Source organism: Molossus molossus, unplaced genomic scaffold (assembly GCF_014108415.1).
Source record: "Molossus molossus isolate mMolMol1 unplaced genomic scaffold, mMolMol1.p scaffold_m16_p_17, whole genome shotgun sequence".
Classification (NCBI taxonomy): Eukaryota; Metazoa; Chordata; class Mammalia; order Chiroptera; family Molossidae; genus Molossus; species Molossus molossus.
This window is the reverse complement of record NW_023425352.1, coordinates 22,615,544-22,631,289: the sequence shown is the minus strand read 5'-3', so window position 1 is coordinate 22,631,289 and position 15,746 is coordinate 22,615,544. Positions and strand designations below refer to the sequence as shown.

General features: G+C 44.7%; 1 protein-coding gene across 3 annotated transcripts in view; it reads right to left on the bottom strand.

Moving 5' to 3' along the window:
* Window positions 1-15,746, bottom strand: part of FBXW4 (F-box and WD repeat domain containing 4) — an 82,808-nt gene that overhangs the window by 50,609 nt on the left and 16,453 nt on the right. For all 3 annotated transcript variants that reach the window (XM_036264928.1, XM_036264931.1, XM_036264930.1), the window contains exons 3-5: window positions 13,737-13,922; window positions 12,891-13,023; window positions 6,912-7,006 (exon numbers count right to left, since the gene is read on the bottom strand). In XM_036264928.1, coding sequence (XP_036120821.1) covers window positions 6,912-7,006; window positions 12,891-13,023; window positions 13,737-13,922 — 414 coding nt within the window. The remainder of the gene's footprint in view (window positions 1-6,911; window positions 7,007-12,890; window positions 13,024-13,736; window positions 13,923-15,746) is intronic.

Here is a 15,746-nt window from a genome sequence, read left to right as displayed (position 1 = left end):
CTACAATTACACACTTGCTTGGAAAAAAGGGGGGGGGGGACACGCATGTGACAGGCCATGAAAGGTCCCTGCCTATAAAACAGACTGGAAAACAAACCCTTAATTTAAATGTTAATGAAAGTGCTGTGGAGACATCAGAGGCTTCCCGGCTGCTCAGAGAACAGCTACACCAGCCACAGAATTTATGGCTCCCCTTCACCCTCCCGCCTCCCTCTCTGCCTCATCACCCACTAAAGTTTAAAGAGTAAAAAAAAAAAAACAACAACTAATTTTAACATTAACTCCATGCTTCCACCTTGGGATGTGATTGCTAAATTATCTGTCGGCAGAACAGTGATCAAAGGTGGAAAAACACAGGCACATTGCACACACAACCCAGAAAAGTCATCCATAGCTGCAGCAGGAAAATTACCTTCTCTCTCTCTTCCTGATGCGAGAAGAGAAGAAACAGCGGTGCAGGCGGGGACTGGAGCCGGAAGGTGCAGGCAGTATGAAGAAGAGAAAGAAGATTCTGATCCCTCCAGTGTGCTCTGTTCCCCCATCTGAGAACTCAGCACACAGATTACCCATTTAACTGGTCTGTCTCTCCATCAGACTATGCTGTCTAGTTCACTGCTGTTTCCCCAGGGTCTAGCACATAATAATGTTTAAGTATCTGGAGAGAGAAAGATAAACTGGGGAAGGGCGGCAGGTGGGAGAAAGACAGAGACAAGAGACAGAGAAAGAAAGAACTGAAACGCTGAGACAGAGTGGAAATGTATCCCTGCTGGCAGGGACAGGGTCTCCATGCATGGACTCTGTCTCCAGCCTTATGCAGTAGCCTCTGTTTCTATTTGTGGTATTTTACTTAAGTCAGCTCTTGACAACTGAGCCAACCTTGCTGGCCAGGGAAGGAGTTGCTCCCACAAATGGGTTCTGGGCCAGCCAGGGCTGGCTGAGTGGCTGGTCTCAGGCCAGCAGCTCAGCACATGAGCCTCCCTGTGCCCATCCTGGCCTGGCTAGTGGCAGAAATCCAGAGTCTTGAGGAAATGAAACCCACCCCTGTCCCTGTGGCATTTCGTCCTTGCTAATGATGGATATACCCACCGGAGAGGCTTGGCTTAGCACAGGCAATGAACTCTAGGGTGGCGGGCACTGCCCTGAGATTCAGCAGGACCAGACTCTGATCCAACTGTATCGCCACACTGATCCTTTTCCAATTTTTGGTCATGTCAGGTTGGACTAAGGGGTCCAGCTAGCATTACCCAGAGCTTCCTTCTTTTTCTAGGTGTCATGCCTCCCCTTCCGGCTATGCCAGCCTCTGGCCCCTCCATGGTGCCTTTGTGTGTTGACTCTCTCATCTGGGGGCACCACATGCAGGAAGCTCCGTCCTGTGTGTTCTACAGCCTGGCAAAGGGGAACACTGAGCCTCCTCTTGTCTTAGGAAGGTCTCCCTTCCCCAAACAGGCCCCAGAGGAAGCTTCCCTCTTGCCCCAACTCTGGGAAGGAGCCTTCAGGAGAACCAATCACAATGTGAAACATGACAAAGTCAACCATCAGAATATTTTTTCAGGTTATCAAGGTTAAGGATCCTCTTCAAGACCCAGCTTTCCATTGCCAACCAGAAAAAGCAAAACTCAGAGGTACAACCATTAGTTTTGATTCGTCTTCTCCTAAAGCACTGAGTGAGTTATGAAGCTGACAGCCAAAGGGTTGCTGAACCACTAGGAACCAAAAGAATCCAAACTGAACGCTGGCTGCTTCTTTTTCCAATCTTTCAAACCTCTCTGTCAGGGAAAACTCCAGATGCAATTACCTTTCACTAAAGAAAGGTGCATTTCAGCAGGCTAGTGAATATGCATCTACCCCACACACAACACACAGTGAACCCTGTAGCCACTGGAACAAACACCCTGCTCTCCCAAGAAACCCACCCCCTTACCAAACAGTACACAGTGCCTGCTTTCCTTCCAGACTCTCCCTCACCTCTGGGAAAAATGAAGCAAGAAGGGGCAGCTGCTCCATCAAAACCCCCCAGAGGCCGCAACTCACTTTACGAATTTGAATCGGTACATTTCATGCAGACTTGGACTAATCCGCCAAAAAACAAACAGGCCACCACAGTGAGCAAAGTAACACAAAATTATATTGTATATTTAATAACACAGCTAAGTCATGTTTCTACACCTATACCACTCATATATTTCCCTAATGATAGAAACAAGAAAGAAGGGATTAAAACCCAAGTGTCCTGGGAAACCTTCCTGACCACACTCACTCACACGATAGCAAGCATTGTTTGGAGATGGAGAAAGGATTCTGTTGGGCACCTCCTTTTTCTTGAAGGGCAAGAAATATGGCATTTGTGGGCTCCTCTCTCTTTCTCTCCCAGGCAACCAAGGCAAGTAGGTCTACATATTTATTTCGCCGCCAGGACCCCCACAGCTGACTTAGAGTGAGTGGGTCCTGCAAACTGAAAATCTGTGAGCATCCACACTGCTGAACTGCGGCAAGCATTTACAACTACCTGCGTGAGCCCAGGCCTCGGCCACACACTTCCTTCCACCACCTCTCTCTATCTCAGCTCTAGCCTCCAGGAGACGAGAATGTTCCCCAGTCTCTACAGAGCCCTTCAAGGGTCACAGCTACTAGCCAAGATACTAGTGGTGAAAACATGGCAATGATCTAGGGCCTGCCTCGTGGTTCTCCCTCAGTCCACAGGGCATGCAACAGGCCAGAGACCTTGGCACCAACTGCTGCCTCTTCTGCCCCATCCCACATGTGCCCTAGATTGAATGTCTGTAAGCCTGGATTTCTCCCTCTGCTAGGAATGGCACCCCTCTTTCCCCACAATCAAAGTCAGCCTAGTTTCAGGCACTTAATATCGTCTGGCAACCATTACAGTTATGTACCCATCTTGTCCCCACCACTGAATAGGATCTTTGAGGGAGCTGCCTCATAGCAAGTTTTCAGTCAGTGCACAGGGAGAAAGGAAGAAAGAGAGAAAGAAAGGAAAAGATGGAAAGTAGAAGGAAATGAAATTAAGTCTTTAACAGTTCTGCATTTCCTCACCCTTGAGTATTTACTAACTTTATCCAGCTGGAAATAATTTTAAATGGCAACAAAACATAGTTCACATTTTTAAAACTCTGTTTTTCCGTGTTACTCATAGAAAAGTGCTCAGAATCCAGTGTGACCTCAGGAGGTTATATCTCTGAGACCACCTGGACTGAATGTACTCAGTCCCACAAATACACTCAGACGCATGCCCTTACACCCCAGGCATGCCTCCAGCATCTCACTTCTGTTCCATTTCCACCCACTCTTCTTTCACTCACTGACACTTCTTTCACTGAGCCTCCTCTACAAGAGGAGGGCTTCCTCTATAAAGTCATGAATTTTAAAAACAAGATTATTGCTATAAGAGCAAGAAGATGAGTAAGAGGGTAGAGTAAAAGGTCCTTTTCTGCTATCCTGCTGTGGAGACTACTAGTTTTCCTTCTGTGTTTTTTGAGTACCTAAACACAGCTCTTAGCACATAACTGGTGTTAAATATCATCTTCCATGACTGTTTACGAATCGAGAACTCCAGGTCATGGAAGGAAGAAAAGACGACATTTAGACATGGGAAAAAATACCAGCTTTCTTCTAGTCATGAGCACCTCAAAATAAGCCTAGTGCTTGAGGTTTCATGTTTCATGCCCCAAGTATCTAAAACACACATAAAGAAAGAAGACAGAAAAGCCCCAGCATCAGATAAATATGATAAATAACTCAGACATACTGTTTTAAATAGAATAAAGAGATTAATTAAGAGAAGGGATGTGCCAGGTCTCCTAACTGTCCAGGTAAACCAGGAGTATCTGCCCTAGAGGATAGCTGCTCCCCATGTTCCCCTCCCATGTTCTTCATGAGGGGTTCAGAGTCTCATCACATTAGTGACACTGATGACTATATTCAACAGGGAAGGTGGCAGGGAGGGGAACAGAAGGAAGCCATCAAGGGCAGGAACACTATAGGAGGAAAAGGAGAGGAAAGAGATATTCCTGCTGAGTCCCCACCTCAAGAAGACTGCAAAAGAGCAGTGTAACTCCACCAGGACCAGCCAAAGCCCCTGGCAAGGGTGGAGCTGTGAGAGCAGGTAAAGCCACTATACAAGTGCTATCCCAGAGAGGAGAGATTCTGGTTGGCATCATATTATAGCCCTTTCAGCTTTGCAGAATATTTTCTTATTCACTACTTCAGGTCATCTTCATAATAATCTGGAAAGGTCTATAAAGGAAATAGTATTTATATTTAATAGATGAGAAAACTGAGGCTCAGAGAAGGGAATGACTTACTTAAGGCTACTCTGTTGGCTGGTGGTAAAGCAGAATTTCAGTCTTCCAGAATAGTCCCCAAAGCTGAGAGGCAGAGTCTCCGAGACTGGGATAAATGGATGAGTTTATTGAAAGGTTCAACTTCATGGACACGGAGAGAAGAAATTGCTCTCATAATAAGATGAAAAGGTCGCTACCCCAGTATATTTGTAGATAAGAGAAAAAGAAGCAGAGATAACACCAACATATACCCTGGTCATCTACTGTAATGACAGAATCCTAAATGCAAGCTATTTTTAAAGAGTCTAAGATACCATCTGTGGAGTTGAGGAGAAGGTCATTTTAAATAACTGTGGGTGAGTTGAACAGCCAGCCAACTCTGAGTGAAAGACTCATCCCAGGGCCAAGAAAGTACACCAAGAGGACAAGAAGACTCTGAAGGAAAATGTAAAGAAAACACAAGACCCAGGTTTTCACCCAAGATGAGGCACATCAAGGACATAGCAGAGGGTCTGGCATAGAGCTAATGACTAATAAATGTTTGCTGCTAGTAGTAGTAGCAGTCATATAAGCAGTACAGTAATAGAAATCTAGGTCTTTCCTCAAAGTCAATCTCCAAATTATAGCCAAAAAAACCTCAAACCCAGTTAATTGTAATCAAAACTGAAACTTAATAGTGAGGGCAGACTCTATCAACCTCTTACTGGCACCATCTTCAACAGTTGTCATTAACAGGTAGCCTAACACACTCCAGAAGAGGTAGCTAGAGCAAAGGAATATGGGTGAGGGTGCTGGGAGAGCCTGTCTGTATTCTTTGGCTTAAACCCATGAGCAGGAAGCATGTGGACCATCTCCAGCCCTAAAGAACTCGCCCTACCACCAACCCCACCCCACCCTACCCTACTCCTGAAGCCAGCAGAAATCTACAGGTAACCACTAAGACAAAGTCACCAGCCCACCTGTCATCTTCCACAGGCTGTCCCCCCTTCTTCCAATCCTTACACATATTCAGCCCACAGACCCCAAAGCCCACATAACTGGCTTAAAAAGGGGCAGCACTAGGAAGGAACTGAAGAGGGGACAAAGCTCGATGGCTCCATTTTCCACCCTCCGCTCCCACACACTTAGGTCTCTCTACTCCCTGTTGGTCTTTCCTTTCCTTTTTCCTAGGATTGCTAGAATGATTTGTTCTGAACAGCGACAGGTTTATAGGTTAGCCGACACCTCCGCTCTGTGGAATTTTAATTAACTTCTCCCATCGTCAATATGCTAAGGAACGGGGTCTCCATTCTCTGGGGTCAGCAATGTGTTTCAGGTCCTGCTATATCAGCCGTCAAATTGAAGAATTAATGACGTGGCTAATCGGCTCTAATTCTTTAGGAAGAAAAAAATTTGAAAGGGAGTTGTAGAAGGGGGCGGGGGGGCGCAAGCTCCATGGGGTGAAGAGAAAAAGGGAAGGGGGCTGAGCAAAGGGGGGCACTGACTCTCTCATAAAACAAATGACTGACTCAAACCCAGTGTTGGAGGGTGGCAGCCCTACAGCTTTCCTATTGATCATTTGGAATGGAGAGTGAAGGGTAAAGGAAGTGGGGAAGACCCTAGGTAAACACTGTGATGGAGCAGGTGCAGGAGAGGGCATCAATGTACCCTGCTGAGGAGGAGAGAGGCTCTGCCTTAGTACAAGAGAGCCTAGAAAACAGAAGTCAGGATGCACAGCTCATTTATTGATAGATAAAGCTACAGAAATCCTAGTCACTCCAAAGGGTAGGGTAAAGCCATCATAAAAGATTTGGCACTTCTACAATGGTCAATGCATCTACTTCACATACACATCTTTGGATGAGGACCCAATGGTACACAGGCCCCAAGTCTAGTCTGATGACTCAACCCTGTAAGGGATACTCCAGAAGACATTTTCCAAGGGGAACAAACCTCTGATGTAAGTTGTGAGAAAAGTTTAGCTGGTGCTGTCACCTCCCGGGGGTGCTAAGAGGCCTCTGCTTTAGTAACAATCTGAAAAAGCATCTGTTCCGGAAAGGACACTCTTGTTTTTATTTTTGTTTTGTTTTGTTTTGTTTTTATCCTCACCCGAGGACATTTTTCCATTTTTTTGTTTAGATAGAGTGGGAGGGAGAGAGAGGTGGAGAGAGAGAGAAACATCGACATGAAAAGGACACATCGAGTGGCTGCCTCCCACATGACCCAACCAGGGCCAGGGACAAACTGCAACCAAGGTACGTGCCCTTATCGGGAACCGAACCCAGGTCTCTTCAAACCACAGGCTGATGCTCCAACCACTGAACCAAATCAACCAGGGCCAGAAGGGACACTCTTGTAACAGCTGGACTCAGTTACATTCTAACATAATATATTTTCCGTCACATTCCTAGGCTGGATGCTCAGGAAGTTGGCTCCCAGAATATATATCTCAACCCCATGCATATATGAAGTGAGCTTCAGACCTTAAGTCTCTGGGGGATTTCTAAAATCTCTAGGAGAATAACTCAAAGCAACCTAGAGTATACATGTAGAAGATTTTCTAGCCCACCTGACCTTGTAAAATAAAAGCATTATTATACAGGACAAAACCATATCCAAAAATGTCTACCTTACCTCAGTAATGGGCTGATGGCAATGGACCAGACTCGGTCTTCAGTCTGGATGGTGTGTAAGCACTGTCCAAGTCGGCCTGAGGACAAAGACCATACCTGAAAACAGGAAAGAAGATGCTCTCGTTGGCATTGCCTGGGATGGGGATGGAGGTGAAGGAAAGATGCACCAGGTGGGGTGACTGTCCTAGGGCAGGGAGGTGGGGCTGGGAATGGAGAATACTTTCTGTCCTGTATACAGAGCTCAGGGTATCAGCAGAGGGGCCTCTCTGGCTTCTGGACAGCCTACCACCCAAATAGACCCTGGCTCTCACTCCTAACCAACCTTTCTTACTTCCACCCGACAGGTCTTACTTCCCAGCCAATTTTATACCAGGGAATCAGAAATTCCGCATTCCTCAGCTGAGACTTGACTGAGACAAGTGAGTAGATGGGGCTTGCCTCTCTTAGCAATCTCCCCATGTTTGTGGATTTTCCTTTCTCCTATCTCTCACCAAGATTTTACTTTGGGGAGGGAGAAGGAGGGAGGAAGATCAAGGCACAGTATGGGAGGACAGAGATAGAATTAGAGTAGAACTAGGGAAAGGAGTAAAAAGAAAGATACAAGAGAAGGAAAGAATGGAAGAAGAAGAGAGATTTCAAGGTAGGAAGGTAGTGTGTTGTTGTTTGTTTGTTGATAGTGCCCAGGATCCAATGCTATTCATGTCAGCACGGAATTTAGCACCTAGTGTCACCAAAAGTAGCAGAAAAGCTTAACTCTTTTAAGCTTCCATATCTCCTACAAGTTAAAAATATTGCTTGGAGCACATTATCTGGTCCCTATCAGTCAGGAATGTACATTAGCAGCCACTCTGGGCTTAACTCTAATCAACACTCACAGAGCCCTCTCAGCAGTCAGGGCATTTAGAAATCTCCCATTAAGCACAAGGGCCCCCTACCTCACCCTATCCCAGATGACACACACAAGGAACTAAGCCCCTAACTAAACAGAAAGGAAACCTCAAATATACAGAGCTGTCCCCAGACAGCAGCCAAGGAGGGATCCTGAGGCAGCCAGATGGATCAATGACCTCTCAAGGTCCCTGCAGTGCTATAAGGGAAACACACAAGTCAGTTAGGACCTTAGATGGAAGAACTTTCAGAAAACATTCCTTGAGTTTAAGGGGTAGGTAATGGAGTGGGAGTGGTCCTGCCTCCTTAGAGTCATATGATTCCTCTTCCCTATAAAAGGAGAAAGTGTTTTAGATTTTGTGTGCATGATGAGGGAAAGGTATGAGTTACTTTTCTCAACATATGAAAAGAAAATAAATTTAACAAGAAGATCCTGAACAAGATCCTGAACAAAGGGCAGAAAACAAAGGTAAATACCACAAATTTCTTAGAGTGCCATGATTCTGGCTTACGCTTCTAGATCCGTAGTCAGGCCACTTCGGTAGTAATTAGATGCACTTCTAGTGTCCTCTTTAGCCAGCCAAGGATGGAAGAGATGTCTGCATTTTCCCTGATACAAACCCCCTAGAAGGCATGTTCTTGCATGGGTGATGAGAAGATACTAAGGACTCTCATTACAAAATCTATGGGGAAAGCCTAGGCCTGATTTCACTAGTACCCTCCAGGGAATGGGCTGGTGGATTCCTAGTTTATGCAAACCACAGAACAAGGTTCCTGGTCTCCAGAAGTGGCTCAGGCAGCACACTGTGAATTCTGAGCATCATCCTGGGAATGCAGCCCTCCTGACCTGCCCCAGCAGCACCGAAACATGAGTATGCTGATCATGTCTTCATCCTCAGTGGCCAAATCCAAAAAAGACCCATCCCTGGAGAAGATATAACAGTGGGAATGGACATTGATACAGTCCTTTTAAAAAGCAAGTGGCTGTATGTATCAAGACCTTCAAAATGACCAAGGCTTTGACTCAGTAATTCTATTGCTGAGACTCTATCCTAAGAAAATCCTAACCCTGGCTGGTGTTTCTCAGTGGTTACAGCATCAGGCCAAGTACACCTAAGGGTCGCAGGTTATATTCCAGTCAAGAGCACATACCTTGGTTGCAGGTTCAATCTCTGGCCCCAGTCAGGGTGTGTGCAGAAGGCAACCAACTGATGTGTCTCTTTCACATAGATGTTTCTTTCTCTTTCTCTCTCTTTCCCCTCTTCCTCCCTCCCTTCCACTCTCTAAAAATCAATGGAAAAAATATCCTGGAATGAGGATTAAAGGAAGGAAGGGAGGGAGGGAGGGAGGGAGGCAGACAGGCAGGCAGGCCTAAATGATAAAACTATTCCCTGCAGCAGCCTGTGGTAGAAGAAAGGTCATGCATGGGCTTTGGAATCAGACAAATCTTGGTTGAACACTAGTTGTTAATTATTATGTCTGATCTTATGGATGTTTCATAACTTCTTAGCCTCAGTTTCCTCATGTGTAAAATAGGATATAATAACTATCTTTCAGGGTTGCAGTATGGAAAAGTGAAGATAATGTATAAATTATCCAGCCCAGTAGCACAGTATTTGGTAGATATTAGGCATCAATAATGGTGGTTCTTAATACTGCAGGGAAAAAACTAGATATAAATATCCACCAGTAGGAAAAACAGTGAATAAATTATGGTAAGTCCATTGTGAAGCCATTAAATATGACACTAACAAATAATTTATAATAGTAATGGAAAACCTTATAAAATAAACTAGATACAGTAGTGTACATTGGATATCTAAAATATATTATAAGCATAATTATGTAGCAGAAATGACCCTAAAAGATAAAATAAGAAAATAAATAAATGTATAGTGCTTAACACAGTGCCTGGTTACTGTCTATTATATCATTACAAATCAAACAAGCAAACCTATGCATTGAGAAATAACTAAAAGAAAAAAAAAGTTCAAATGTTCCCTTTTCATAGTCTCCCCTTCCAAGCCAGATGTGATCCCTCCACCCTCTCAATTTTCTGGCCCTTTCTCTACAGCTTTACACTTCAGTTTTTGGCCACTTCTAATCACCTTCCTAGTGCACAGGTCTCAGCTCCCCTTAAAGCAGCGGTTCTCAACCTGGGGGTTGAATAACCCTTTCACAGGGGTCGCCTAAAACATAACAGTAGCAAAACTACAGTTATGAAATAGCAACGAAAATAATTTTATGGTTGGGGGTCACCACAACATGAGGAACTGTATTAAAGGGTTGCAGCATTAGGAAGGTTGAGAACTATTGCCTTAAGGGGAGAGGCTGTATCTTCCTCCCCTTTCAAGAGCCCCGGTGTCTTGTATAGACACATACCAGAAATGAATGAAAGAACAGAGAAAAAGGAAGAAATGAAAGGATGGTCAGTACCAGTCTAGGCCCACAAAGAACATAAGCAATCATCCTGTCACATCTGAGGGTGAGGCTGGCCCCACTATAGCCCAGAGAAGCAACACAAGCTAAGTCACAGAAAACTGGAAACTAGGGTTGGGGGAGGGGAAGGAAGAGGGCTCTCTGGGCAGTCCCTTGCTCAGCAGTCCTACAAAGAAAATGTTTTGACCCAGCTGGCTGGTGTGGCTCATTGGATTGAGCTACCTCCCATGGAATAAGAGGTCCCAGTTCAATTCCCAGTCAGGGCATATGCCTGGGTTGCAGGCTTGATCCCCATTAGGGGGCATGCAGGAGGCAGCCCATCGATGTAGCTCTTTCACATTGATGTTTCTTTCTCCCCTCCTCTCTCTCTAAAAAAATAAAATAAAATAAAAACTTTTTTTTAATGTTTTAGTTTCCTTTACTCTAGTAAAAAAAAAAAACCTCTTTCCTGAGATGCAGTACATATTTGGGGGAACTCCCTCAAAACAGGCTATAGATATTTACAGACAAACATGATAGTTCTTATGTAGGTTCAGGTGCATTAGAAGTCTGAAGAAGCAGCTGTAGAATTGAAAATGCCACCAAAAGAAAATGGAGAGTCAGTTACAAAAGACTAATTGTGTGCCCTGGCTGGTTTGGCTCAGCGGTTAGAGCACTGGCCTGTGGTCCAGAGAGACCCAGGTTCGGTTCCCACTAGGGGCGCATACCTCGGTTGCAGTTTGTTCCGGCCCTGGTTGGTCGTGCGGGTGGCAGCCACTTGATGTGTCCCTTTCACGCTGATGTTTCTCTCTCTCTCTCTCTCTCTCCCTCCCACTCTATCTGAACAAAAAATGGAAAAAAATGTCCTCAGGTGAGGATAAAAAAAAAAAAGACTAACTGTGGGTGCCCTGGCCAGTTAGGCTCAGCAGTTGAGCATTGGCCTGCGGACCAGAGTCCCAGGTTCGGTGCCCGCTAGGGGCAAGTACCACACACACAAAAAAAAAACTAACTGTGGGTAATGTCAAAATGGACCAGAAAGACAAAGGTGGCGAGATGCAAAGACAGCAACTGAAAGGAAGAAACGGAAGTAGCATCCAGAAAGCCAGAAAAGATGAGCTAGCCTGGACATCACTGGGAAGGCCCAAACAGTTGACTAGCTTTCTGAAGTTGAAGAACGAGGAAGGAGAATTCTGTCACTGACCTAAAAGAAATCCTCAAAAGGAACAGAATACACTGTAAAGACAATTTTAGAATTAAATATTACCTATTTCGATACTTTTTAAAAAAACTAAGTCACTATGTAGGGCTGAGTTGGTACTTAAAACATGACACTAACCCAGTGTCCCAGATAAAACTGCTATCATTCTTTGACTGTAAGCAGTCCATAACCTTGAATTGCTACGTCTGGTCACAAAGCTTAGTTTTATACTGCTCAGGGTATCAGAGCAGAGAACAGGATAGAAGAAAGGGATGTCACTGAAAAAGAAGAGCCAGGGGAAGCTTGAAGCTATGACAAGAACATGCCATGATGAGACGGGATGATCTAGGTCACATGTGCCACAAAAAATTTCTATGCAAATTGACTTCTAAGCAGTACAGCAACTTAAGGCCAGTCTCTTTGCAAGGAAATATACAAAGACAATAACCAATCAGAAATATGAAGTATAGGGTGGAAGAATGGGAAGCAGGTGATAGGAAATTCAGTTCCATTTTTCCATGAAGGAGTAGTCACCAGAGGGTATACAGAGTTAGAAAAGTCAGTGAGTAAAGACTGAAACTTCCCTCTCCTGAGTCTTCTCTCCCTATGTGTCTTAGAGGCCTGTTTGCTGACACGAACAAGTCTTTTGCTCCTGTTAACACCACAAAGTTTCAGATGCTGGGAAATAGACAGGCAAGATACTATCAGACCTCCTGCATCATCAGGTGAACTGTCAGCAAAGTTCCCCCCGCAGCCCCAAAGGACCAGGCATGTGTGGACCCTGCCTAGGGTTGCTAGACACAGGAATGGAGAAAGTTCTCTATCTCATGGGTAGGAGCCTATTTGACCCAAAAGTGGATGAGCTGAGTCCACAAAGCAGGGGTCACACTAACTACATATCAGTGACATTCTTTTAGGTCTTGGCAGATGTCTGACTGTAGACCAGGCAATTTGACAATGATGCAACAAATAACACCCTTTTCTTGTCCTCTTTCTACTGCTTACTGACCTCATCACTCTCCAGAGAAGCAGTAAAAAAAAACATTTTAATTATCAGCCTGATTGCTTACAAATAAGGTGGTGAAAAATTAACCTCCCTAAACAGAAAGCAAGTAAAAAGAGGAAGATTTTAAAATAAAATACTGGGGTCAGAACTCAACCCACAAACTTGAGGAAATTCAGCTCAGGGAGGAAAAGCTGGCCAGGCCCTCTGTTTTTGAGTTCACGCCACATTTCAAATGAATGGCAAGCTTCCCAGCCACTGTCCACTCCTTTCTCAGGCCAGCTGGCAAGGATACAACCTGGCATGGCAAGCTGCATGCCACAGGCACATAAGTGAGTCCTTTATTGTGTTATTTCCCCCGCCCTTACCCACTGCTCTCAGCCAATCCCGAGACTGAGGCCCTATCCACCCTCTCCCACCCCACTCCCTATAGACGGGGGGGATAACTGTATGTAACAGAGTGACCATCTCACCTTGGCTGTCCTGTCCCTGGAGCCACTCACAACGATGCCCCCTTTGCAATCCACACAGTTCACCTCCTGTTCATGAGCCGAATACTTGACAGTGAAGGTGCTGTGAATCTTATGAACACCAATCTTCCCATCTCTAGGAGAGAAATAAGGAGCCCATCCCCAACAACCAATTATTATCTCTGTAAGAAGAGAACACGTCTACAGAAACAGCCTAAGACTCCGATGACATCCAAATTTGCTAAGCTTTAGGCAATTCAGTCCAATAACCTTTACTTCTTCAGTATACTTGGGGCTGAACAGAGCTGAGAGACAAAACAAATCTCCCCCCCCCCCTCCTTGAGAGTATCAAGACCACCTTCACTTTTCATTAAAGGCTCTTCTTGTTTTCCTTCCCCAGCTAACCCTATTAGGTGCCTTCAGTAAATCTCTATGCTTTAAATGGGGGAGGGGAGGGACAGACTATACTCCTTCTTCTAGTCTCCCTCCTCATCCTTTTGGAGCTGAGACAAAAAAGTCAGAAACAGCCCTGGCCGGTTTGGCTCAGCGGTTAGAGCGTCAGCCTGCAGTCCACAGAGACCCGGGTTCGGTTCCCGCTAAGGGCATGTACCTTGGCTGCAGTTTGTCCCTGGCCCTGGTTGGGTCATGTGGGTGGCGGCCACTCGATGTGTCCCTTTCACATCGATGTTTCTCTCTCTTCCTCTCTCCTTCCTGCTCTATCTGAGTAAAAAATGGAAAAATGTCCTCGGGTAAGGATAAAAAAAAAAAAAAAAAAAAAAAAACTCAGAAACAGGCAGATGGTCCCTGAAAAATCCTAAGAGGGTAGATAGAGAAACCTGTAGCACTTACCCTCCTGCACTGATAATATGTGAGTTGGCCAACACAAAGTGGCAAACGTCCTCATCATGCCCAGCAAAGACTCCCAGGGGCCGACGGTTCAAGCTGGCACCATCTGGGCGGAACTGATAGGCCAGGATGAAATTAGCCTGGGATATGTACAGGGAATCACCCTCTAGCTGCATCCAGGGCATCTGACTACAGAAATGAAAAACAAAATTTAAGGATCATCAAGATACAGAATGAAAACCTAACTCCAGTCTTTGGAGAGGATGACCCATTCCCAACTTAGCAAGGATGACCTGCAAGGCTAAGTCCATACCTCGCTCTCCCCTTCTTCAAAATTACCTTAGACTACCCTCAGAAAACTAGAGTGAGTGAGCTTCATGATGACCTAACCATCTTTGGACTATCTAAAAGAGAGTGAGAATTAAAAGACCAATTAAATATCACTTTTAATTAGAGAATGCTTAAGACTTGATTTACTAGGTAGGCAGAGTTTAGACAATGTAATGATTGAGGGGGTGGAGAGGGGCAAAAAGAAACTTTCCACCCTGATGAAGTCATTTTTTTTCATTCTGTATCCTCACTAATTTGAAGCGTAAGTGGTAAGTTTTAAGGCTGCAAGATTCCCGTACATGCCTCTTTCCCAACAGATTGGTAAGGATATAGGATATGATAGAGAAAAGAGAAGAGTGATCCCACGAAAACTCTATTCCCTTGTCCTACTAGAGCAAAGGGGCCATTTATAAATGAAAGAAATAAAGCCCTTTAGGAAAGGATGCTAATAATATACTGATTAGATACCTAGATCCTCACAGGGGTATCTACATTTCTGTATGAGAGAGTACAGGGTAAGAGTAGCAATGAAAAAACAAATCTGTAAGGCAGTTTACAACAGTTCAGGGGCTACAGAGAAACAGCTCTCATAGGCAGCTGATAAAAGAAACCCACACATAGTTAAGATTCCCTCTCTAATCTGGCAGGAGAAATAAAGATTAGAAGCCACACACCAGTACCATGGCATGGAGTGAGCTTTAAGAAGAAAGAAGACTCTGCCAAACACCAGCTCTCTGATGGGGACTAAGCCCCTTTCCAAAGTGGACATCTCAGCAGCCTGTCCTACTCTACATAGGGGTTCTGGAGCTACCAGGTCCCAAGCAAAGCATAGGGACAGCTAATTCATCCCCATTTACAGAGACACCATCTCTCACTGCCAAGCTTGTCTGAGCAAACTGGACTGTTTCTTACCCAGACTCTTTAATACAGCGTCATGGGAATGTGGAAAAGTTCTGCAAATTGACTTGACGGACCATTAAATGCAGCTTGGACTTTGTAGTAACTGAGTTTCTATTCATGAGATTTTTACAAGTGTGTGCATATATTATATAGAACATGTGTAGAGTGTGTATAGATGCCTGCGTTCTCACTCATTATGCACATTCCTCTTCCATCCCCTTGCACCAGTTGGTGGCACACTCAAGTGGGCAGCAAGCAGAGGGGTTTGAAATTCATGTTAAGAAACATCTGGTAAACAGCCATTGCCTAGGACAAGAAACCAGGTTCACGCCAGGTGAACAGTGGAGAATCCTGGGGCAGCCTGGTAACTGTTTTGTGTGTTTATTTGCCAAACTGCTTTAAACCAGCCAAAAATAAAAAATAAAAATAAAAATGTCAGGGATAAAACCTTGATAGAGAAATAAACTCTACTTTCTGGCATTAAAAGACAAAAGTTGTAAGCAAAGGGTAAAGTCCTTAATCATAAAAACCCACATTTCTCCCCTGTAGTTTACCATCACTACTACCACATTAATTCAAAGCAACTGATGTCAATAAAACCAGTAGAAACTGGACACAAGCAAGAGAGAGAGGGTCATCAGATGAAGAAGCCTGCCTGAATCTATCAGCACAGGTATAGGTCAACCTTGAACAAAGAATCACGATATTCCCTATCCATTGCAACCAATCAACAAGGACCACTTTCTGGTAGGGAGTCATATTATAACTCCGAAATAATTTAGC